This window comes from Protobothrops mucrosquamatus, unplaced genomic scaffold (genome assembly GCF_001527695.2).
Source record: "Protobothrops mucrosquamatus isolate PMUCROS unplaced genomic scaffold, P.Mucros_1.0 scaffold2150, whole genome shotgun sequence".
Classification (NCBI taxonomy): domain Eukaryota; kingdom Metazoa; phylum Chordata; class Lepidosauria; order Squamata; family Viperidae; genus Protobothrops; species Protobothrops mucrosquamatus.
In genome coordinates this window covers 186,219-212,120 of record NW_015388248.1, presented here as the reverse complement: position 1 = coordinate 212,120, position 25,902 = coordinate 186,219, and the positions used below count along the sequence as shown (strand labels likewise).

Sequence of the window (25,902 nt, the reverse complement as noted above, 5' to 3'; positions counted from 1 at the left end):
GTGCCCCTCTTTCCACTTTCTATACTTGTCCTTTTTATCTTTCAATTTATCAGAGAGTTCTTTATGCAGTTCTTTCTTTTGAGAGCTGTTATTTTTCCTCTTTGTTGGTATTGTGCTAGACTGGGCTTTTATTATCTCACTTTTCAAAATTCTTGAGTTGTTTTCCCCTTGAGGATTCTCATCCATGGATTCCTTCCCAAGCCCTCTCTGAGTTTATTGAAATTAGCTCTTTTAAAGTCCAAGATTCTAGTTTGACTGTGTTCTAATGCTTGTGCTTCCATAATGTTGAATTCCAATATTGCATGATCACTTCCCCCCAAGGTTCCTGTGGATTCAACACCTTGTATCATTTCATCTCTGTTAGTGAGAATTAGATCCAAAATGGCTAATCCCCTAATTCCCTTCTCTACTTTTTGGGAGACAAAGTTGTCTGCTAGGTTTGCAAGGAATCTGTTTGATCTTCCACTTGGTGCAGAGTTTGTGTCCCAGTTGATGTCAAGGTAGTTAAAGTCCCCCATTACTATTGTGATGTGCTTCCTACATACCTTAGTTAGCTGACTAGCAAAAAGTTCATCTATTTCCTCTGTTTGGTTGGGTTGCCTATAATATACACCTATGGCAATGTCATTTTCTCTCCTTTTATATTGACCCAAATGCATTCAAGACAGTTTTCATCATTGTTGTGCTCTATTTCTGTAGAGATGTAGTTATTTCTTATATAGAGAGCAACTCCACCTCCTCCTTTATTTGGTCTGTTTCTTTTAAATAATTTAAATCCCTCTAGCTGTGTGTTCCATTTGTGGGTTTCATTCCACTATGTTTCCGTAATGGCAACAATATCATATCGGCCCTCATTAACCTGAATTTCTAGTTCTCCCTGTTTGCTGTTCATACTCTGTGCATTGGTGTATAGACATTTGAGTCCTTTATGACTGACCCTGTGTTTACTTTCTACATAACTTGTGTAGTGCCTGAGTTCCCCTAATGTCTTACCACCTATTTGGTTAGTGCACTTTGTGTGGCACTCGCTATTAGAAGCTTGATTTTGCTTGACAGCAAGGTTGATATTCTTGTCCACACATACATCTATGTTACATGCACTAATAGCCTTATAATGTTTAGATTGCCAGCGACAGGGATGTTCTATATCAATTAACTCACTGTCCCCACTGTTTAGTTTAAATATTCCTCCAGAAAATCTGTGAATTTATAACTGAGTAACTAAGTCCCTTTCTTTGATGGATGCAAACCATCTCTTTTGTACATTTTTTCATTGGACCAGCTAGTTCTGGATGGAGTGGCACTACCACAGACAGAACCTGTAGGCAACTTGGGGGTTCTTTTGGACTTGCAACTGTGGCTCAAAAGCAGGTGGCAGTCATGGCTGACTAGTTGATTAGCAGAGGAGTAAATTTCAGATGGTTGATCCCAGAAGGATTACTAATTTTTTGGGACTCAAAAAGATATAGAGTGAGTACCCCACGCCAAGCAGAGGACTTTTTTGATAATCATAGAGCCTTTTTGGAAAAAGGCAAGGCGGATCCCAAGAAATTAGAGGAAATGACTGCAGAAATATCAAAGCAAGTGGAGGAGGAAGTGCCCCAAAAGACTCAATCAGAGGAAGATGTTAGACCTAAAGATCAGAGAGAGATAAGTTCTCCTAGAAAACTGAGATCCCGACATAATTAAAATCATGGAGGAAATTGGAATTTTTTCAACAAATATAAATGGTCTTAACTCCCCATCAAAAAGGAGTAAAATATTTTATAGACTACAAAAACTAAAAATGGACATAATTTGTCTCCAAGAGACACACATTAAGATACAACATTCTAGAATTTTAGAACAACCAAAACTAGGTAAACTTTATTTTTCTTTGGCACCACAAAAGAAAACAAGGATAGCTTTATATATAAAAGACATCTTTAGTTCTGGATGGAGTGGCACTACCCCAGAGAGAACCTGTAGGCAACTTGGGGGTTCTTCTGGACTTGCAACTGTGGCTCAAAAAGCAGGTGGCAGTCATGGCTAGGAGAGCCTTTGCACAACTTCACTTTGTGTACCAAATGTGCCCTTCCTGGATTGGGGGGTTTGATCCAGGAAGGGGGACAATTTTATCCCTGCACTCAGTCATTCAAGACGTAGTTATTTCATGCCTGGATTACTGCAATGTGCTCTACATGGGACTATCCTTGAAGAGGAAGCTACAACTGATACAGCATGCAGTGGCAAGAGCAGTCTTCGGGATCCCTAAAGTAGCCCATGTAACATCAGTGTTCTGTGAGCTAGACTGGTTGCCGGTCTAATTCTGGGGGCAAATCAAGGTGTTGGGTCCATATTAGATATCAGTCTGACCCCCGTCTATGCTGCATCAAAGTAAGGTGAATTTTAGATGGCTAACACCAGAGGGGATTATTGTGACCTGGCAGGAGAAGAGATTCAGATTAGACACAGTGGAGAAAGCTGAAGACTTCTGTAGACAATAATGTGTCCCAGAGGAAGATTTGGGAGAAGCAAAAGATTAGAACAGCAGGGGAGAAGTCTTGAGGAGATGAAGGAAATAAGAATTACTAGAAGTACCAAGGCACGACAGAAACAAGATGATGGGAGAGGAGTATAGGATATGGTCAACGAATAGCAGGGGTTTGAACTCACCAGTAAAGCATCGGAGAGTCTTTAGTAAACTTATTAAATTAAATGCAGATATTATTACATTACAAGAGGTTCATATAAAATACGATCAAAAATATTTATTAGAGCAGCCTAAATTAGGAAAGTTATATGCTTCATTAGATGAAAGGAAAAAAGAGGAATCACTTTGTACCTTAAACAGGGGATAGCTTCAAAACAAGTCTATAAGGATAAAGAGGGAAGGATTTTGATAGTGGAGGCTAAATTGAACAATAAAAAAATAATAATTGTTGTAATTTACGTGCCAAATGGAGCCCAAGTATCTTTCTTTAAAAAAACTGCATAGTAAACTAAATGATATAGATGGAGATGGGTTCTGTGTGATTGGGGATTTTAATGCGATAATAGATAAAACAAAAGATCATAAAAGTAATGAGGTAAGGAAAGGGAATTAAAAAAATACTTCCCAAAACATTTTTTGAGATGTGCACAGACCTCAATCTGCTAGATGTCTGGAGAGAAAGAAATAAAGACAAAAGGGACTATACATATTACTTTAACAGACATAGATCGTGGACTAGGATTGATATGTTATGGCTATCAAAAGAACTAGATTCGGCAATTCAAGAAATTAATATAGAACTCAGTCTCTGGGCAGATCATAATCCTATAAGTTTTTGTTGGAAAGGGCAAAGGAGTAGGCTAAGATGGACCCTTCAAAGAGTGATCCTTAGAGAGAAAGAGTTTAAGGAAAAGATGGAGAAAGAACAAAAATGGGGATACATCGCTGCAGAATACCTGGGATATGGCTAAAGCATATATGAGGGATGTTGCAATCTCATATATGGCTAAGAGAAACAAAGGGAAAAAACAATATAGGATGAGGGTAGAGGAAGAATATAAACAGGTCGAAATATAATATCAGGCAGACCCAAATAATAAAAGATTGAAAAGTAAAATGGATTTAATCAAACATAAACTGTACATAGAAGATTCTGAAAAGTTAGCACAACAACTTAAGGTCGCCAAGCAAAACTATTCTGAATATGCAAATAAACCTGGGAGATGGTTGGCATATAAATTACGAAGACAGAAAGAGAAGCAACAGATTATTAATTTGCAAAATAAGAAAGGAGAGACCCAATATGATGAGATTACTAAAAGGGGTATAGCCCAAAGATATTATGAAAAATTATATAAGAGGAATGAGGGACAAAGAGCAGAAAGGATAATAGAATATTTGGAAAAGGCAGATATACCAAAGATACTAGAGGAAATAAAACTTATGTTAAACGGGAAAATAAGAATGACGGAAATAGCTGAGGTCATAAGTAAACAAAAGAACAACAAGGCGGCCGGCCCAGATGGAATACCAGTGGAGTTATACAAAGAGCAGCAAAATGTATTCAACCAATACCTATTAGAAGTTTTTAATGCCGTTTTAACTGATGCACAAATACCTAAATCTTGGTTAGAGGCAAACATAGTACTAATACCAAAAGAAGATGCGGACAGAACACAGATACAAAATTATAGGCCTATCTCTCTACTAAATGCTGATTATAAGATTTTCGCATCAATAATGGCAGAGAGATTTAAAAACTATTTAATTGACTTTATACATTGTGACCAAAATGGGTTTTTACCGAATAGGCAGATTAAGTGGAAGATAAGAACAATTATAGACATTTTTGAATTTTATGAATTGCATAGCGACCGCCAAGTGGCACTTTTGTTTCTTGATGCACAGAAAGCATTTGATAATGTTAATTGGCTATTTTTGATTCAACAATTGAAATTAATGGATGTTGGTAAAAATTTCTTAAACGTAATAACCGCAATATACTCTGAACAGAATGCTCAGATTATAATAAATGGTGAGGCCACTAATAAATTTAGTATTCAGAAAGGTACAAGACAAGGATGCCCTCTCTCACCGTTGCTGTTTATATATACATTGGAGATTCTAGCAAGAGTAGTAAGGCAAGAGGAGCAGATTAAAGGGCTTGAGATCAAGAAGGAAATATAAAAACTCCAAGCATATGCTGATGATTTAGTATTTATATTGGAGGATCCAGTGCAATCAAGTCAGAAGCTATTCGAAATATTGGAGGAGTATGGAGATTCGGCAGGCTTGAAAATAAATAGAAACAAAGCAAAGATCATAGCCAAAAATATGACTAATACACAAAAAGAAAATCTTGGGGAAAATTAGGTATACAAATAGTTCCTAAATTAAAATATCTGGGAATTGTTATTTCTGCACGGTGCTCATCAATTAAAGAAGACAATTATGGAAAGTTAGTAAAGCACATAAAAGCTGACTTAGATCGCTATATATAGATCGCTTTCTATATATAGATCGCTTTCTCCTCAGTGATTTGGGTGGTAGGTCTTCCCGGATGCAAGTGTGTAGGAACGCCAGTTTGCGGTAGCAGGCTGAGATGTGGCGCATCAGTTTTTCCCATCGTCTAGCTGTGAGCAGTACTGCTCTATCATAATGGTTAATAATGTCAGTAAAAATACGATTCCCGGGTATATCCATGTCACAAAACAAATAAATCTCGACTACCAGGAAAATCAAAACTAGAAACATTTTAATAAAACCGAGCTTTCATCGGAAACTTCCGACATCATCAGGGTTCTTCGATGTCAGGGTTCTTCTTCTTCCTGACGATGTCGGAAGTTCCCGATGAAAGCTCGGTTTTATTAAAATTTTTCTAGTTTTGATTTTCCTGGTGGTCGAGATTTGTTTTGCGACATGGATATACCCGGGAATCGTATTTTTACTGACATTATTAACCATATATATATATATATATATATATATATATGTAGGTCTTTAGTTATTCGGGTTTTCTCCCGCGTAGAATTAAAAGTACCTTGGCGACATTTCGACGAAGTCACATTCGTCATCTTCAGGCTGGTGTCTTCAGTTATATGAGGAACAAGTCAAAGAAACGATGGTTACCTGGGCAATAGATTTGCCAATGGCAGCAAACTTGGGAACGTAACAATAAAATTACATTGGCATCATCTTATAAAGAAAATCTTTATAAGATGCTTTATAGTTGGTATCTATGATATTGAATTTTTTTGGTGGGAAAATATAACTTGTTTTAAATAAAAGATTGCTATCATTACCTCTATATCATAATATAATTTGATCATGTCATGGATCATGGAATCATCTCCATTTCCAGAACATATAAAACCTTGCCAGAGAGAAAAGTGAGATCTACTTTTTGATGGCCTATAAGTGTAGAACAAGAGATTATTTGAGAATTGTCTGTAAAATCACCCAATGGAAGGATATGGTAGTCCTCTGTCCAGATTGAATCCCTTCCAGCCTATTACCAGTGGTTTTCAGTCCAGGTATATTTTTGGCCATGATGTTAAATCACAAAAAGGCACACAAGGAGGAGGAGGAGGAGGAGGAGGAGGAGGAGGAGGAGGAGGAGGAGGATTGTTTCTGAAAGGGTTGATGAAAAGAAATGGAACATTGGTTCTCCCCAAAGTAGACTTTACCAATAGATATTATAGGTAGTCATCCAGTTACTTTAGTTAATTACTGTAAGAACTTCTGACCTGAGGATTTGCCTATTTTCTACATGCCTTTACTGTATATTTGTAATTTGGTTCCAATAAGGAAATAAAAAGCATTTTTCGGAGTGGTGCATTTTATTAGAAATAATGTGTTTCTAAAACATGTTTTTATGTTTATTTACAGAACAGCATGAATACAATACATTTTCAAGGGAAATATATCACACTTAGTTCTTAGCAATGCTATAGAGAATTCACCAATTCTAGCCATCAAACAGCTATAATTATCTCTATTCCTTTCCTATTTCCCTCTTGTTTGTATCAAAACCTCTTACAAGTATGATCACATATTCCTGTGTGATTGTATATTGTATCTCTCTCTCTCTCTCTCTCTCTCTCTCTCTCTCTCTCTCTCTCTCTCTCTCTCTCTCTCTCTCTCTCTCTCTCTCTCTCTCTCTCTCTCTCTCTCTCTCTCTCTCTCTCTCTCTCTCTCTCTCTCTCTGTGTATGCATGCGTGGACGCACATATTGTATTTACATAAAGTCAGGACTAAAATTACAGACAGATTTTAATCAAATTGTTTCAAGCATATATTCTGTGATTCAGTCATTATATTTAAATTTTCATGTATATCTAGCTATTGTTATTATCATAGATGTGGCTGTAGATGCATTGGTGTTTTAGTTTAGAGGGTCAGTTTGTACTTAATATGTTGATAGTAGCTGCATTGCTCTTCCTGTTGCTGCCCCATGTGACAGGCCAGAGACATGTAAAGTGCCGAAGTGTAGATCACCATCATATTTTTCACAAGTACCTTCAGCCTGGGGATTTACTCTTTGGTGGCCTTGTTTGTCACACATTCTTTGTCTCCAGACCAAATCCTTTTGATGAACCACCACCTCCCATATACTTGGAAGAACACCTGTAAGGAATTGAGTTTGACTTTTGTATGCTTTTGTGCAGATTACATGTAGCAGATCAAATTTATGAGTGTGATTGTTTGCAATGAAGGAATGAAGTAGATTGTTTTGAGAAATAAAGAACAGATTAGAAATCTATTTTTGCTCCTCTACTTCTCTGAGGAAATATAGCTTATATATTGGTATTTAAAATAATGTTTAATAAATCTAAAAGTTATCAACATAATTATGAAGCCTAAATTTAGCTAAATAAGTCCATAAAAAGCTATAATTACATATTTAAAACTCAACTAGCAAATGCATTTTCATTCATTTAGATTAATATTTTCTGAATTCAACATTCCTCTTGGTTAAAGTTACAATTACAATGTTTAATTTTCTAATAGGAAATGCATTCTCATTCATTTGCAGTGTTTCTTTTAATTCTTGCTTGAAATTACAACTCTTCTTCATGTCAGATCACCATATTTCTTCAAAAAAATTAATTCTGAATGTTTTCCTCTAGACTAGAGTAATCAAAATTATATAATGATTTTAAATCTATCAGAAAATTTCTGTACATAAAATATATAGAGACATAAAATGTAGATCTAAACTATACTATAAATCAACTCCAGAGATTTTACATAGATTTTATGTAATTTTGTTTGACACTATATAAAAGGGTGCCTCTGCCTTCCTTTAATTTATAGATTATCTTTTGGGGTGATTGCTCAGGTTTTTGTACCAAGTATGCCTCTTAAACTATGGTATAACCCCACTGTAGGGTTATGACTCAGAACTACCAGCATATTCTAGCCTTGGTCTTTGCAATAAAGAAAATCAATGAAGATCCCCAGATCTTACCCAACATTACCCTCGGATTCCATATCTATGATAGCCATATCAATACCAGGTGGGCTTTTCGTTCTGCAATGCAACTTATTTCTCCAAAGAAGCATTTTCTCCCCAATTACCACTGTGGCAGTAAAGGCAATCTTCTTGCAATCATTGAAGGACTTGGCATTGAATCTTCCTATCAAATCCCAACTATTTTTAGCATCTATAAGATTTCTCAGGTAAGTTATATTATATGTGTGGATTACAAACATTTATTAGTAATCCAATTATCTTTTTTTTTTCTCCTCAGTTATTGGTGTGTTCTCTAGACAAAGATCGATTTATTTACAGTAATCATATTAAGCTTACTGGAATGGCAACATAGCTAATCTGTCAGAGAGAGTTCCAGCATTAAAAATATTTCTTTGCACAAAATTTAAATAATAGCTGATAACTGTCGAATAACTATAAAAACCTTTACACTATCTGGGAAGGATGAATTCTTGCCACATTTTGTCCATGAAAGGATCCCACAGCAGATCCATTAAGTCAATCAGAGTAGAGCTGGAAGGGACCTTGAAGGTTATCTAGTCCAACTCCCTGCTCAAGCAGGAGTCCAATTCCCTGCTCAAGCAGGAGACCTTATACCATTTCAGACAAGTGACTTTCCAGTCTCTTCTTAAAAAACTTCCAGTCATGAAGCACCCACAAGTTCTGAAAGCAAGCTGTCCCACTGGTTAATTGTTCTCACTGTTAGGAAGTTCCTCATTAATTCCAGGTTGCTTTTCTTCTTGAGTAGTTTCCATCCATTGTTTCTTGTCTTGCCTTCTGGAGCTTTGGAAAATAGGTTGATCCCCTCTTTTTTGGGGGGCAGCCCCTCAAATATTGGAACACTGCTGTCATGTCACCCCTAGTCCTTCTTTTCTCTAGACTACCCATACCCAATTCCTGCAACCCTTCTTCATATATTTTTGTCTCCAGGTCCTTGATCATTTTAATTGCTCTTTTTTGCACTTTTTCCAAAGTCTTAACATCTTTTTTGCAATGTGGTGACCAAAACTGGATGCAATGTTCCAAGTATGGCCTTCTTAAGGCTTTATAAAGCAGTACTAATACTTCATGTGATTTTGATTCTATTCCTCTGTTTATACAACCAAGGACTGTATTAGCTTTTTTGGCTGCTGCCACACACTGCTGACTCATGTTTAAGTGATCATCCACAAGGACTCCAAGTTCCCTCACACAGTTATTGTTTTTGAGCCAGATTTAGCCTAATCTGTACTTGTAACTTTCGTTTTTCCTGCCTAGGTGTACAAGCTTGCTTTTCTCCACATTAAATTTCATTTTGTTGGATCGGGCCCATTGTTCAAATCTGTCAAGATCTTTTTGGACCCTGAGTTTGTCTTCTGGGATATTGATTATTGCTGCCAGCTTAGTGTCATCTGCAAATTTGATGAGTTCCCCTTCTATTCCCTCATCTAAGTCATTTATAAAGATATTGAAGAGTACTGGGTCCAAGACGGAATCTTGTGATACCTCACTGCTTACTTCCCTCCATGTAGATGTAGTATCATTAAGAAAAACTCATTGAGTACAGTTTGTCAGCCAGTTACAAATCGATCTGTTTTCTATACCACATTTTTCTAGCTTACCAAGAAGTGTGTTGTGGTCTACTTTGTTGAATTGTTTTGAAATAACATCTGCCAGGTCCTTCAGAACTCTAGGATGCAATCCATCAGATCCTGTTGATTTATATTCATCAAGATCAGATAGGTGTTTTCTAACTATTTTCTTACTTATTTTAATTTTTATTTCTAGTCTGCCTTTTACAGTTATATTTTTGGTAGGTTGGGCTATGGTTTTTTTTTTGCATGAAGACTGATGCAAAGAATGAGTTAAGCAGTTCCACTTTCTCTCTGCTGCCTTGCCATCTTACTTCCTTAAGTGGACCTACTGTTTCCTTGACTTTTTTTTGTTATTTATATGTTGAAATAAACTTTTTTTTAATTATCTTTGACTTTTGTTGCAAGTCTTTGTTCATTCTGAGCATTTGCTTTCTTGACTTCGTCTGCTGATACTCTGCCTTAGTTATGTGTCCCTCTTTCCATTTTTTGTACTTGTCCTTTTTGGCTTTCAATTTATCAGAGAGATTTTTTTGTATAAATTTTATTAGTTTTTATAGGGTTAGGAAATAAGGTGGGGTTGGTGTTGGTTAGGATTAGGGTTGGTGTTGGGGTTTTTCCAAATAACATTCTCAATATTTAGCAAACAGCATAATGTCTGGGTTCATGTGTTTAACAAACAATAATAGATAATAGTTAATTATCATAAACAATATGTTAATTAATTGCTCAATAGTCTTCTTTTTGCTAATATATATTCAAAGTTACATATCACATTCCTTTATCTCTAACTCGTTTTTCTAGCCATTGATAGGAATTATCCCATGTTCCAAAATACACTGAGTCTTTTTTCTCTAAGCATTATCCATTCTTTAAGCCATGTTAAAATAATTGCTTGGTAGTATAACATCCAGTCCGGCAGTCCAAATCCTCCACTTTCTTTTGCTTCTTGTAGCATTTTCAATCTAATTCTAGCTTTTTTTCCTTGCCAGATAAATTTCAATATTGTTTTATTCAGTTCATCAAAAAAGACTTTTCCCAACCTTACAGGAATCATTTGAAATAAAAAGAGTATTTTTGATAAGCTACTCATTTTCACTGTTGCTATACTCCCCAACATTGAAAGATGGAAGTTTTTCCACTTTTACAAATCCAATTTTATTTGTTTTAGCAGTCTTACATAATTATCTTCTTTTATTGTTACACATCTTGGTGTTAGATAAATTCCCAAATATTTAACTTTTTTAACTATTCGAAGATTTTTTTTATTAGTTGATTTTTTTGTTTTTCTGTTAGATTCTTTGTTAGCACTTTAGTCTTTTCTCTGTTTATTGTCAACCCTGCCACTTCTCCAAATTTGTCTATTTTCTCCATAAGTTTAGTGCTTGTTTCCAATGGATCTTCCAATATGAAAACAAAATCTTCTGCAAATGCTTGTAGTTTATATTTCTCATCTTTTATTTCCAGTCCTTTAATTTCTATATCTTGTCTAATATTTCTATTCAGTACTTCCAGTGTTAGTATAAATAGTAATGGAGATAGTGGGCATCCCTGTCTTGTGCCCTTTTTAATGTTGAAGTTTTCTGGAGTTTCTGTGACGTTGCTGCAAGATGGGTGCTGAGGAATGAATCTCCCCTCCCCAAGTCCGATTTCTACCATCTGGGGAGTCCAATAGGACAAAAAGTCACCCCGTAAAGGAGACTGGCCAAAGGGTGAAACTTTGCAGATTGCAGGCCAGCTACTGCTTGATCAAAAGGAGCCCTCGGGACTGGCAGGAAAAAAGGCTGAGTGCACCCATGTGGTCTGCCAGAAGCAGCTGATTGTTGGAGACAACAAATTTTACAAGCGAAAGGCAAAACAGCTGATCTGGGTGAGACTATTTTCCTTATCTCTCTACAAGTGAAAATACTGGTTCTGGGAAACAGCATTCAAAAGCAAGAAATCCCCAAGTTCCAGGGAGAAGGGGGCTTTTTTCCTTACCCTTCCCTCCTGAACTATAAGCAGCAATTTAAGCTTTGGGGAAATTAAAAATGACTTATAACAATATTGTGAAAATAACTGAGGCATAAAAGAAGGATAATTTGGAAAACATTTGGATTTATAAATCTTTTTTTTGTTTGTTTATTCCTTGTTTGGAAATCAGCGGGTTTTAACTTCTTAAACTTTTTTAAAGTGTGGTGGGAATGGACATCAAATGACCTCCAGTGGCAAAACTGAGAACTACCTTCAAGCTTGCTTCCCCCCCCCCTTGTCTTTATCTTTCTGAGTTGCTCTGACTGGAGTCTTAAAAACGTGGATGTATGCCCAGACATAGGTTATAGTTTAAACATTTTGGTGTCCTTGGAGTTTAAAGTCCTGAAGATTGTGGCTGAAAAAGAAAGACTCTTTTTGAATTGCCCTATCCTACAGGATAGATTACAATTATAAATAAAAACTGTGTTTGGAGTCATCGGCCTTCCCTGGATTACAAATACAGTTTGACCTGGAATTTTTACAAGCTGTTTTGAAAAAGTGAATAATAAGAAATCCCTTTGAACAGAATACTTTGGATTACAAATTTTGATATATTTTTTTCCTTCTTTTTTCTTTTTTCCCTTTTGCTCTTTTTTATCATTTACTATTTTTATTCTTTACCTCTCCTATTTGTTAGGAGCCTATTGGATTATAAATTTTGACTTATTGGTGGATTACAATGTATGATTTAAATATAAAGATGAGCGCTCACAACCTATCTAAAGTTGGGAAAAAAGGATCTTCTGCTCCCTCTTCAGCTTCTGCAAGTCCAGTCTATCAGAGATCAATTGATACAATGCTTCAACAAGAAAAAGCTAATAACTTCCAAAAGGAAACTCAACCGACCCTACAAGCAATTCAAAAGGCAATCGCTACTCACATGGTGGTCACAAAGAGAAACCATGAGGAGTTGAAAAGTGATTTTGATAAAATGAATAAAAATATTAACAATATGGATTCTCGATTTGAAAATTTTAAACAGATGATCACAGATAATCAACAAAGAATTAAAAAATAGAAGATAAATCAACTGAGGTTGACCAGAAACTAGAAGTTTTAAAAGATGAAAATCAGAAGTAGATCCAAATAAATGAAAAACTAGAAGACTCAATAGCTGGGATGGAGATGGAAAGAGCCTCATACTTTTAAAGGTTTCAAAATATAATGGAAGATAAGGAAGAGGATCTCTTAGGCTTGATAACGGAATTATTGGTAGACACATTAGGAACTGGGAAACAGCAAATGGAAAGAGAATTAGACCAGATCTATCGAGTCAACTCAAACGATGCCAGAAGAAATAAAGTCCCCAGGGACGTACATGTTAGATTTCTTAAAAGATCTACAAGAGATGAGATTTTGAGAAGAGTAAGAGACAAACCTTTGAAATACAAAGAAAAAGAAATTGTAGTCCTCAAACAAATTTCTAGGACAATAACAGAATACCAAAGAGAATACCAGTTTCTAACTAGAAAATTAATTGAAAAAGGAGTGAATTTCAGATAGCTGATTCCAGAAGGGATTTTAATTTACTGGGATACATAAAGATATAGACTGGATACACCACTTAAAGCAATGGAATTCTTCAACAATCATAGAGCATTTTTGGAAGGAGGTGACTCTGAATCCGGTACAAAGAGAGAAACAAAGAAACAGGGAGAAATGGCAGTAGAAGGAGCAGTCAAACCAAAAGAGGAGGAATAAATTAAAAACACATATACAGAAGAAGGAACAAGGCCAAGAGATCAGAGACAGATAAGATCGACTAGAAGATTAAGACCTAGATATAATTGAAAGAGATGGAGGAGAATGGGATTTTGTCAATGAATATAAATGGACTAAATTCTCCTTCAAAAAGGAGACAAATCTTTAAATGATTACAAAAATTAAAAATGGATATAATTTGTCTTCAAGAAACACACATTAAGAGATAACATTATAAGTTGTTAGAACATCCGAAAATTGGTAAACTTCACTTTGCATTAGCACTTCAAAAGAAAAGAGGAATAGCTCTATACATTAAAGAAACAATGAACCACAAACAAGTTTATATGGATGAAGAGGGGAGAATATTAATGGTGGAAATAATGATGGATCAAAAACAGATACTGATGTTAGCAATGTATGCAGATAAACAAGAACAATTTTACCAAAACTATATAAAAATATTAGATTTAAACTATCAAAATCTTTGTATAATGGGAGACTTTAATGCAATAACAGATGGAACTGTTTCTCCCAAACAAGGGAGAAAAGAAGGAAATATATTACCTAAAGCATTTTTAAAAATGACAGAAGAACTCTATATCCAAGATATATGGAAAGAAAAAAATCCAAAGAAATTACAATATACATTTTACTCAAATAGACATAAATCATGGTCTAGAATTGATATGATATGGACATCTTTGGAACTTAATATGATGATACAAGAAATTGAGATAGAAACTAATGTTGGGGCAGATCATGATCCAATAAAGATGACTTAGAGAGGAACTAAGAAAAAATTAAGATGGTCCTTGAATAAATCTATATTGAAAGAAAAAGAATTTCTACAACTAGCAACAAAGGAAATGGATTTTTTCTTCAAAATAAACAAGAAAGAAGAAACATCACTTCAAAATGTGTGGTATACGGCTAAAGCATATTTCAGAGGGGTGGCTATAACTTATATCTCTAGAAAGAATAAAGAAAAGAAACAACAACAGTTAAAGTTGAAGGAAGAATTCAGAAAATTAGAATCAGAATTATAAATAGATCCACAAAAGAAAATACTTAAGAAACAAATGGAGATAAGAAAACATAAATTAAATCTAGCCGAGATGGAAATAATGGCTCAACAGATTAAAAGGGCTAAACAGAACTTCTTTGAAAATGCCAACAAGCCAAGGAGATGGTTAACATATAGACTGAAAAAAGAAAGAGAGAAAAAATTGATAAACAAGCTGCAAGATCCAAAATGTGAATTATAGTTTCAAAATGATACAATTAAAAAAATATTAAAGCATATTATGCAATACTTTATAAGGCAAAAGAAATTCCAAAAGAAAAAATACAACAATATTTTAAAAAAGCAGACTTACCAAAAATTTCAGAGAATATTCGAAACATATTAAATGGAAAAATATCAATGATGGAGATTATAGAGGCTATAAAAAGGCAAAAAAAAAATGATAAGACTCCTGGCCAGCTGGATTACCTGCAGAGTTTTATAAATCATTACAAGATGTATTAAGTCCAATCCCGAAAGAACTGTATAATGAACTACTGCTGGAAGCTAAAATACCAAATACATGGACTGAAGCCAACATTAATTTAATACCCAAAGAAGATTCTGATTTAACACAAATAAAAAATTATAGACCAATATCACTACTAAATGTAGATTATAAAATCTTTGCCTCAATAATAGCAGAAAGACTAAAGAAATTTTTGATCGAATTTATACATACAGACCAAAATGGTTTTATACCTAAAAGACAGATAAAAATAATTTACGAATGATTCTTGATGTGTTAGAGCAGACATGTCAAACTCGCTATGTCATATGATGTTGCGCAACGTATCAGAGCTTTTTTCCCATTGCCGGCAATGAGGTAGGCGTGGTTTCCTCATAACGCATCCGGCCTGTGGGCTGGCAGTTTGACACCCCTGTGTTAGAGTACTAGGAAATTCATTCAGGGAAACAAGTGGCTTTAATATTCCTTGATGCGCAGAAAGCATTTGACAATGTAAACTGGCAATTTATGTTCCAGCAACTTGCAGAAATGGACTTTGGGAAAAACTTTATAAATGTAATCAAAACAATTTATTGTAAACAAACAGCCAAAATAATTATAAATGGAGATCTTACAGAAAATTTATCAAAGAGATTTTTGTGCAACCATGCTGGTTTCTTCTTTGATTTCTTGTTTTTCTTTTTCAATGGAAATGTGCTGGACTTTATGATCATATTTTGTAGAGTTTCCCACACATCTTGAGTTGTTTTCCCCTTTAGAATTTTCATCGTGGAATTTTTTAAAGGCTCTCTCTATTACTTCTTCTCTTTTAGTAAAAAATTAGGTCCAGTATAGCTTTTCCTCTAATTCCTCTAGTTCCTTCCTCTACCTTTTTGATGACAAAGTTGTCAGCTAGGTTGGTTAGGTTAGGAATCTATTTGATCTCCCACTTGCTGCAGAATCTGTCTCCCAATTGATATCAGGTCAATTGATATCAAGTCAGATATGCTGCCAGAAATGTCCATTATGAAATTCTTTAAATTTTGAAATGAGAGTGAGTATAACATCACCAAATATAAATCTTCCTTTTCCAAAGTAGTATCCATAGCTTGTATATATGTATGTATTTCTATACATGTTTATTCCTATTAAAATTGTGAATACCTTAGCAGAATAGAATTTGTTTTCCTTAAAGGCTCTTTTTACTGAGTAATGTTAAATGGTAGTCACAAAAAAGTGGAAATGTTTTCTTATCCAAAAGAACTTCAAACTATAAAATATAGTAATTAATTATTTTTTAGTGTTTTGATGAAGTTTGTGTTCTAAAAAAGGATCAGTTCTCTTCTTTAAAATATAGAACAATAAATAATTCCATTCTATTTCATTCTTTGTTAATTCTTCAAATACCAATCTGTTCAGCTGTCCTATGGCTCTGCTCCAGTGATGATGGATCACACCCAATCCCCTTACTTCTACCAAATGGTCCCAAATGAAGATTATCAGTACAGGGAGATTCTTGAATTACTTCTTTATTTCAGGTGGACATGGATTGGATTTTTCATTGCAACTGGAATTAATTCTGAATGGGTACTTCAAGTTATAGTACCAGAATTTGCCACTCATGGGATTTGTTTTGATTTTATAGACACAGTCCATAACTTAGGCATGATAATTGAATATGGGGATATTAAAAAGTGGACATTTAAACTATGGAATAAATTTGTAACCAGCACAGCCAATGTATTTCTCCTGTTTGGTCATCTTCAAACTCCAGTGTTTTTGGACTGGTTGCTAGGCCTAGGAAGAGACAGTGAAAGAACAAACACAACAGAAGGTAAAGTGTGGATTTTGACTGCTCAGCTAGAACTTAAGTCCTATAGTAATAAACAGGGTCAGAAATCTGCTAAACTTATCTATTCTGGAGCTTTATCATTGATTGTCCATTCCAATGGGTTGCCAGGATTTCTGCAATTCATTCTGGAGAGAAAGCCTTCCAATGCAAAAGAAGATTTCTTAATAAGAGACTTTTGGTCTTATGCTTTTGGTTGCACCTTCCCCAACTGGATTTTGAACCATACAAATAGTGATCTCTGCACTGGGCTGGAGAGCTTGGAGAACATTTCTGAAAACCTTTTAGAGAAAACCATTACTGGGCATAGCTACAGCATCTATAATGCTGCCTTCGCTGTGGCTCATGCTTTGCATGCCATGTATTCATCCAGATTCAAGCAGAACAGAATGATGGAGAGGGAGAGATGGACATCTCTGACTCAGCAGTCATGGGAGGTAATGTATATCTAAAAAGTCTATTAATGCATCATTTTCACTGGTGAGGCCATTACTACAATAAAAGCATAGTAGTAGTTGTTTATATAAACCCTGGTGGGCCAACTTGTAGTAAGAATCCATGTGTCAGCATAATCATGCCTATAATACTGTGTGTACAATGTTTTGATCCATTTTTATTATAATTATGAGTAGTAGCTTATGTAAAAAGACACTTGAAATATTTTGCCAAGTTGAAACACTTTTTTAGGGATCACACTACATTCTTTAACGTAACTTTCTTGAGAAGCCTATTTAAAAATATTATTTTATGTTATGTAAGATGTCATTTCCTATTCTTTAAATGTAAAATTTGAGAAGGCTTCTCTTCTTTTCATTCTCAACCTAAGCCTAAATAGAGTTACTCATAATTATTTTGCACTAATTTAAATAGAGCTTAATCCCAAGTATATAGTAGTTGAGTTCAGTTTAGTATTGTTATAGACCAGTTCAAGGTGAGTGATAATAGCTGTAGTTATTACCTACTCAATTAATTAATGTTAAAATTAACTACCACAAAGATTCAGGAAACACATTCATATCACAAACATATTAATTATTTATTTAGGTGGTTGTATGTCTGTGCTCTACTCAGTGTTAACTCCTGGCAACTGCTTAGACTAGTTCTTGTACTTTTCTTGGCTAAATGTTTGGATATGGTATAGCACTGCTTTTTTCCCCTAAGGCTGAGGGAGGGACTGGCCCATGTTCACCCCGTTGACTTCATGCCTAAGGCAGAACAGAACTCATGCTCTGGTTTATAGCCTGGTATCTTAACCATTGCTCTCACAGTCTGGCTCTCACACAAACTATTTAGGTTTCAGTTAGAATAAATCTTCCTTTTGAATGAAGGCTAATTTTATCTCCATCACAAAGTTCATTTCATTGCTGAAGTCCTAATTTATAGTATTTTTGAGATCCATTTCCTGGATTTCTCAACACTACGAATAATGAATTGCCAGATAGTTTTTTTTGCTTCTTAAGACAATTTGATTTTTAAAAAGTAGTTAGATTGTTTTAGAAGCGACAGAACTTGATACTGTGAGAGGCATTTGAGGCTGCTATCTTTCATTAACCCTAAGTACATATATGTGCTTGTGTCTGTGAGTACATAGGTGTAACAACTTGTTAGTGTTAAATTAAATTGTGATGGAATGTAGTAGGTAGGGGGGGGAGTGCAATCAAGAGGAATAAGAAGCAGGTCAGTCCAGATATTTTGTGTGAGGGAAAAAGGTGAAGACAGCCCCTCCCGAACAGTTCTCAAGAGTAAAGTGGTAAAATTCTGATTATAAATGTGCAATAATAAAGAACTGTGTTTGAAAAAAATCATCACATGTCTTTCCTGGTTTTGGTACCTGACACAATTGTTCTCATCTTTGTTCAGTTTCACGTATTGGAATATTTTCTTAAACATTTGTTTTCCTTTCCATCCTCAGTTGCTCTATTTTCTGAAGCAAGTGTCTTTTAATAATACCATAGGGGAAAAGATTTCCTTTGACCAGAATGGTGTACTTCTGACAACATTTGATGTTATAAACTGGGTTTTGTTTCCAAATGAGTCTTTAATTGGAGTAAAAGTCGGAATGATCAACTCACAAGTAGCAAGAGACCACAAAATGATGATGAACAAAAATCTCATTGTTTGGCATGACTGGTTTAATCAGGTAGGATAACTGTTTTAAAATATGACTCAGGATATATTTCTTGCTAACTATGAATGATTTGCCAAATATTGTATAGTTTTACTCTGTTTCTTATTTCTTCAACCTTAGTAACATTTTGGATTCAACTACTGATTTTAATGTATGTATAAAAACAAATTCTATCTGAATGTCTCCAAGCGTACAAACATTATGCTCCTCTAACATGCACATCTATGTTTCTATAATTGGACATGCATTTATATGAATATTATATATAATTGTATCCTACCCATAAAGGTCTCTTTTTACTGCTCTTATTCTATTATATTCTATAATATTCTATTATAGGAGGATGAATTCATTTATGTTCATTTTGGTTATTGATATATTTTGGCAAAAAAGGTTTTTTTCAAGCTTTTCTTTTTCTCATGTAATAACTCAGTGTGAAGACATTATTTTCTTTCTTTCTCAACTTTCTACATTGTACATTTCTTCTATTTGTTTTTTTCTTTGTGCTCAGATACCTTAAAATTAAATCATTGGTAAGCAAATATTACATTTTTGAAATTCTTAAAAAAACGTACGTTCAAGGCAATATATAAAATCTCACTTTTATCAAACGTTTCATCAAGTTGCTATATACAGTGCATTCAGAAAGTATTCAGACTGCCTTCACTTTTGTCAATTTTGTTTTGCTGCAGCCTGATTCTATAGTTGTTCAAATTCATTTTTTTCCTCATTAATCTACACTCAATACACTTTCTACCATTCTTCCTTGTAAATCCTCTCAAGCTCAGTCAGGTTGGATGGTGACTGTTGGTGAACTATCATTTTCAGGTTCCTCAAGACATGTTAAATAGGGTTCAAGTCAGGGCTCTGCCTGAGCCACTCTAGGACATTCACAGAGTTGTTTCTAAGCCACTCCTGTGTTGTCTTGGCTGTATGCTTAGGATCGTCATGTTGGAAAGTGAATCTTCAGCCCAGTCTGAGATCCTAAGCACTGTGGAACAGATTTTTATTGAGAATATCCCTGTACTTTGCTCCATTCATCTTTTCCTCAACCCTGACCAGTCTTCCAGTCCCTGATGCTGAAAAACACCCCCACAGCATGATGCTGCCACTACCATGCTTCACTGTTGGAACAATATTGGGCATGTGATGAGCAGTGTCTGGTTTCTTCCAGACATAATATTTAAAATTGAGGCCAAACACTTCAATCTTGGTTTCATCAGACCAAGCAGGCTTTCATGTGTTTTACACTGTGTTTTATGTCTAGCCATTTTGCCATAAAGCCCAGATCGATGAAGGTCTGCAGTGATGGTTGTCTTTCTGCAACTTTGGCCCCTCTCCACATAGGATCTCTGGAGCTCAGTCAGAGTGACCACTGGGTTCTTGGTCACCTCTTTTACTAAGGTCCTTCTCCCATGATTTCTCAGTTTGACCGAGCGACCTGCTCTTGGAAGAGCCTTGGTTGTGCTAAGCTTCTTCCATTTGAGAATTATGGATGCCACTGTGCTTTTAGGAACCTTCAGTGCAGCAGAAATTTTATTGTAGCCTTCCCTTGCAATAATCCTGTCTCTGAACTCTGCGGGCATGGCTTTTGCTCTGCTACTGTATGCATTGTCAGCTATGAGGCCTTCTATAGAGAGGTGTGTGCCTTTCCAAATCATGTCCAATCAATTTAATTTACCACTGGTCAACTCCAATCAAGGTGTAGAAACATCAAGAGAAATGGAAGGCACCAGAGCTAAATTTCAAGTGTTGCTGCAGGGGTCTGAATATTTATGCCAATGTAATATTTCAATGTTTTTTTATTCTTTTTAATAAATTTACAGGAATTTCTAAAATTCTGTTTTCACTTTATCATTATGGGGTACTAAGTGTAGATTAATGAGAAAAAAATGAATTTCAACAACTGTAGAATCAGGCTGCAGCATAACAGCCTTTCTGAATGCACTGTATGTATGTATGTAGTTATTTTTGTATATAAAGTTTTATACATCAGTTCCAATTGAATCACTATATTCAATTTTAATAATTAATAAATAACCTACATCTGCAAGCAGTTTATCTAAAAGCAATCAATGGAATAATTGGCACTATGAATTTGAACCAATGTTAAAGAGTAAGTCTTTTAGCAATGATTGAATTTCCTCATAAGGAAGATTGGAATAACCTGTTTCAAATTTGGGATTCTTCCAGTAAGCTTGGAACAGCTGATCCAAAATCAGAAAACAATATTTTGGCATCAGAACATTTTAACCTGAAGGACTTTGAATACAATAAACCAGTGGTGGCGAACCTATGGCACGGGTGCCAGAGGCGGCACTTGGAGCCCTCTCTGTGGGCACACGTGCCCTTGCCCCAGCCTCTTCTCCCCCCACAACCCCCTCCTCTCCAGCAGCCCCCCTGAAGGAGAGTTGCCCTCAAGCGTGGCCCACACGGAGCAGCGCAGCCAAGGACATGGCAGCCAGGCAGCATAGACAACACTCTGTCCTCACACCCCATCATGCAGTTGATGCTGCAGGGTGCAGGCAGAGGGTATGGCTGCCATAGCGCTGCTGGGCTGCCTGGGTGATCTGCGACAGGCCCTGGAGGCAATGAGTGGTCCTTTGGACAAGCGGGGCAGAGGATGGGGGCAGAGCGGGGGCAGGTGGGGGGGGTGGAGTGAGGGCAGGGCCAGTTTTTGGGCACTCGATCTCTAAAAGATTCGCCATCACTGCAATAAACTGTGAAAGCTCTGTAAAGATTCTGCAATTCTTCTTGTGAAGATTGATGTTAATTTCTGATTTCCACTCACATTGGTGAACTAGGTGCAACCTCTCTCACTCTGTAATAACAAGTGTCAACCTGGTTACAGAAAACAAAAGAAAGAAGGGGAGCCATTCTGCTGCTATGATTGCATTCCTTGCCCAGAAAGCAAGATTTCTGAGTGGGAAGGTAAGAGATGATGTGCTTTTCTCAAATTATATGAAATTATATGAGCTATCACAAAGATCACACTAGAGTTATAATTTTTTCTCTAATGTATTCTTCTACTGTTTAGATATTGGAAGTTATCCTACCCATCCATTACTGCCACTAAATTTCATTTTCTGTTTTAATTGTGCTATTCCCCCAGAAAAAAAGCAAATTGCATTGTTTGAGTTCTTTCGTGTTGGTTTTAAGTTGCAATCATTTTCTTAGTCTAAACAGAAAATAGATAGGTGATAGACAAACAGTTATATACTTTACTATTATAGAGACAAACAGATTTTAATTGCTCTTTAATAAAATAGGTTATTACATAATAAAAAATAGATAGATATGTAGGTGGTGTCCCAAGTAGATAAGTTAGGTAGTGTCCTAAGTAGGTAAACTCAGTCTTTATGCCTGATTTTTTTTAAAGCATACATAGCAGCATAAAGTTTTTCTGAAATTTCTGGGCAGTAGAAAGAGAAAGAGATGGACTCAGTGCTCTTCAGAACTCTAGCACAGGAATAATTTCACTCTAGAACTGCAATAAAAGATTGGAGAATACATTGCATTCTTCTGATTTTTGTAAAATCAATGAAGTGTATTTCTGAACAAATAGGAATAGAATTATATTTTATCTTCATTTAAATGGTACTGAACAGTGAATAACTACAGATGGACTACTACTATAAAGTATTGTTGTTGTTAACTGCGAAGTCGTGTCCGACCCATCGCGACCCCATGGACAATGTTCCTCCAAGTCTTCCTGTCCTCTACCATCTTCTGGAGTCCATTTAAGCTCATGCCTACTGCTTCAGTGATTCCATCCAGCCACCTCATTCTCTGTCATCCCATTCTTCTATTGCCCTCTATCTTTCCCAGCATCAGGCTCTTCTCCAGTGAGTCCTTCCTTCTCATTAGGTGGCCAAAGTATTTGAATTTCAACCTCAGGATCTGGCCTTGTAAAGAGCAGTCAGGGTTGATCTCTTCTAAGACTGACCGGTTTGAATGCCTTGCAATCCAAGGGACTCGCAGGAGTCTTTTCCAGCACCATAGTTCAAAGGCCTCAATTTTTTGGCGGTCAACCTTTCTTATGGTCCAACTTTCACAACCATACATTGCAACTGGGAAAACCATGGCCTTGACTATACGCACTTTTGTTGTCAGGGTGATGTCTCTGCTTTTTAGTATGCTGTCTAGATTTGCCATAGCTTTCCTCCTCAGGAGCAAGTGTCTTTTAATTTCTTGGCTGCAGTCCCCATCTGCAGTGATCTTGGAACCCAGGAAAATAAAATCTGTCACTACCTCCATTTCTTCCCCATCTATTTGCCAGTAATTGAGAGGGCCAGATGCCATGATTTAGGTTTTCTTAATGTTGAGTTTCAAGCCAACTTTTGCACTCTCCTTCTTCACCCGCATCAGGAGGCTCTTTAGTTCTCACTGTTGCTTCTCACTGTTGCTTCTTGACCCGCATATAGATTTCTCAAGAGACAAATAAGATGGTCTGGTATTCCCATCTCTTTAAGAAGAATAAAGTATAGGATCCTGGAAATTCTGAATTACAGTTTATTTTAGTTGAAAGGCCAAGAAACAGTAATAAACAGGAAAATGACCTTAGCTAGACAGAAATGGAAATGGTATTTCTAAAGGGATATGACTGAGCTGACATCATTTCTGGATTACTCTGTAAAGAAGCACTGTCCTTTCCTAGACTTGAACAAAAGCTATGCAGGTTTCAGAAATTATGTTTGAACCTTGAACTCATGACAAAGTGCAACAATTTCATCTCCTACCAATTTTTTTTGTTTCTGTTTTTAATGAGGTATGTATATAGAAGCTGTTCTGGGCCAATGCAGAAAATGCTCTCCCTCCAAATTAAAAATATAGCTTTTCAAAACTGTTTTTAAAGCAATTTTTTTAAACATCAAAGAGATTTTCCCTCTGATTACTCTACACATGATTTATGTGGGATATTAGCTTCTGGGAATTATCCATGATATGCTATTCTTGCAATTTATATCCTTATCTGTATATTATAAAACACTTGTCTGTGTTTGAAATGTTGTATTCTTCAGTTGGGTGAAATTGTGCATCATAGAGCAAGTCTTTGTCAAGGAAAGTACTCCAAATGGGCTAAATTAAACAATGCCAGAGTATATTTCTCTGAGGAAATGAAATTTGGAAACGTATTTGTTGCTTCATCACTACCAATGTGCTACCATGGTCAGCTGCACTCATGGCAACCTCAGTTTCAACATTCCTGAGAGATTCCTACCAGTTGATGGGATCCTTGGAAGGAAATAAGAAGGTGATGGAGGGAGGGAGGGAGGGAGGAAGAAGAAAACAAAGGGACAAAGAGAAAAGCAGAAAGAATAGGGAAGAAAGTAAAGGAAGAAGGCAGGGAGGGGGGTGGGAAAGGCACTCAAGCAGGCAGGGAGGGGGAGGGAAAGGCACTCAAGCAGGCAGGCAAGAAGGAAGGAAGGAAGGAAGGAAGGAAGGAAGGAAGGAAGGAAGGAAGGAAGGAAGGAAGGAAGGAAGGAAGGAAGGAAAAATTAATATACAGGAAATTAGAACTCTCTCATGCTGCCACTGCTTTATTGGCTGTCTATGGTCATTCTATTTATTTGTTTAGGTAAGAAAATATCTCTGAAATGGTAACCCAACAGGTTATCTAGTTGCCTATAAAATTCATAATACTAATAATACTAGTCCTCCACTGAAGAAGAATCATGGCTAAATATGCAGATGGAAGGAAGGAAATTGTAACAATGAAAATGGGGGCTGAAGGAGATAATAGTACAAAGGAATTCCTGATGTCATCTCACTGGAAATCTGGGTACTCACTGAAAGAAAACATACCTTAGTGGAAAAAAAGCTGTTAACAGAATATAAAGTTCCTGTAGTTTGGGAGATAACAGTTCTGGATTTGGTAGATAGGAGTTCTGAATATTTGTTTTATGGCAAAGAGATTCCATAAAATGATGCTTTCTAGTAATGAACATGGAGCACTTTCCTTCAGTACTTTCAATGGTGGGAATAAAAAAAAAGAACAAGAGAAGTTAGTAGACCCAGTATTGGACTGAATGCATTTCAGTGGGATACATATTAGGAAAATAAGTTTGATAAACAATGGGCCATCTTTTAAGAGAAAAGTATCTATTATAGAAAACCACTGTTCTTCCTCATTAACAGTTAAATGAATTATCTCAGTATAATATATGTGTATATCTAAAACTAAGCTTCTGTTTTACAGATATGCCCGACTGTGTTGACTGCAAACAAGATCTTTACCCAAATAAGCATCAGAATGCCTGCATTCCCAAAATTGTAACATTTTTATCCTATAACGAACCTATGGGAATAGGTTTAACCACTGGGGCTCTTTTCCTTTCCCTAATAACTATTGCCTTGTTAAAAACATTTAGAATACATCACAATACTCCCATCGTCAAAGCTAATAACCGGGATCTCTCTTATATTCTTCTTGCCTCTCTTCTCCTCTGCTTTCTCTGTACATTCCTTTTTATTGGACAGCCTCAGAAGGTTATGTGTTTCCTGCAGCAATCAGTTTTCGGCATTGTCTTCTCACTGGCTGTTTCTTCGGTATTGGCCAAAACCATCACTGTGGTTCTGGCATTCATAGCTACCCAACCAGGAACAAAAAGGACTAGTTGGATGGGGAAAGGGCTGGCCAGTTCCATTGTTATTTCTTGTTCTCTTATTCAAGTAGGCATTTGTACCGTGTGGCTGTCAACCAGTCCCCCATTCCTGGATGCTGATATGCAGTCAGGAATGGGTGAAATTACTCTGCAATGTAATGAGGCATCTCCCATCATGTTTTACAGTGTGATTGGGTACATGGGCTTTTTAGCCATTGCCAGTTTCATAGTAGCTTTTTTTGCCAGAAATTTACCTGACAGTTTCAATGAGGCCAAATCTATCACTTTCAGCATGTTAGTGTTCTGCAGTGTGTGGTTATCATTTGTTCCAACCTATCTGAGCACGAAAGGAAAATATATGGTCGCTGTGGAGATTTTCTCTATTTTAGCTTCCAGTGCTGGATTGCTGAGTTTCATATTTTTCCCCAAATGGTACATTATTGTTGTGAGACCTGAACTGAACAACCGGGATCAACTTAAGTGGAGAAAACACTGAAGAAAAAATGAATCTATAACATCTCTTTCAGGTAGAAGACAATATGGTGCACTTTTAA

The 25,902-nt window shown here is 36.1% G+C and overlaps 1 protein-coding gene across 1 annotated transcript; it reads left to right on the top strand.

The window, feature by feature from the left end:
- The first annotated feature begins 6,886 nt into the window (after positions 1-6,886).
- Positions 6,887-25,844, top strand: LOC114923156 (vomeronasal type-2 receptor 26-like). The gene is made up of 6 exons (XM_029285739.1): positions 6,887-7,101; positions 7,864-8,155; positions 16,186-17,052; positions 18,528-18,755; positions 21,548-21,674; positions 24,943-25,844. Exons 1-6 carry the CDS (start codon positions 6,887-6,889, stop codon positions 25,842-25,844), a joined length of 2,631 nt encoding a protein of 876 aa, XP_029141572.1.
- Positions 25,845-25,902: the final 58 nt, after the last annotated feature.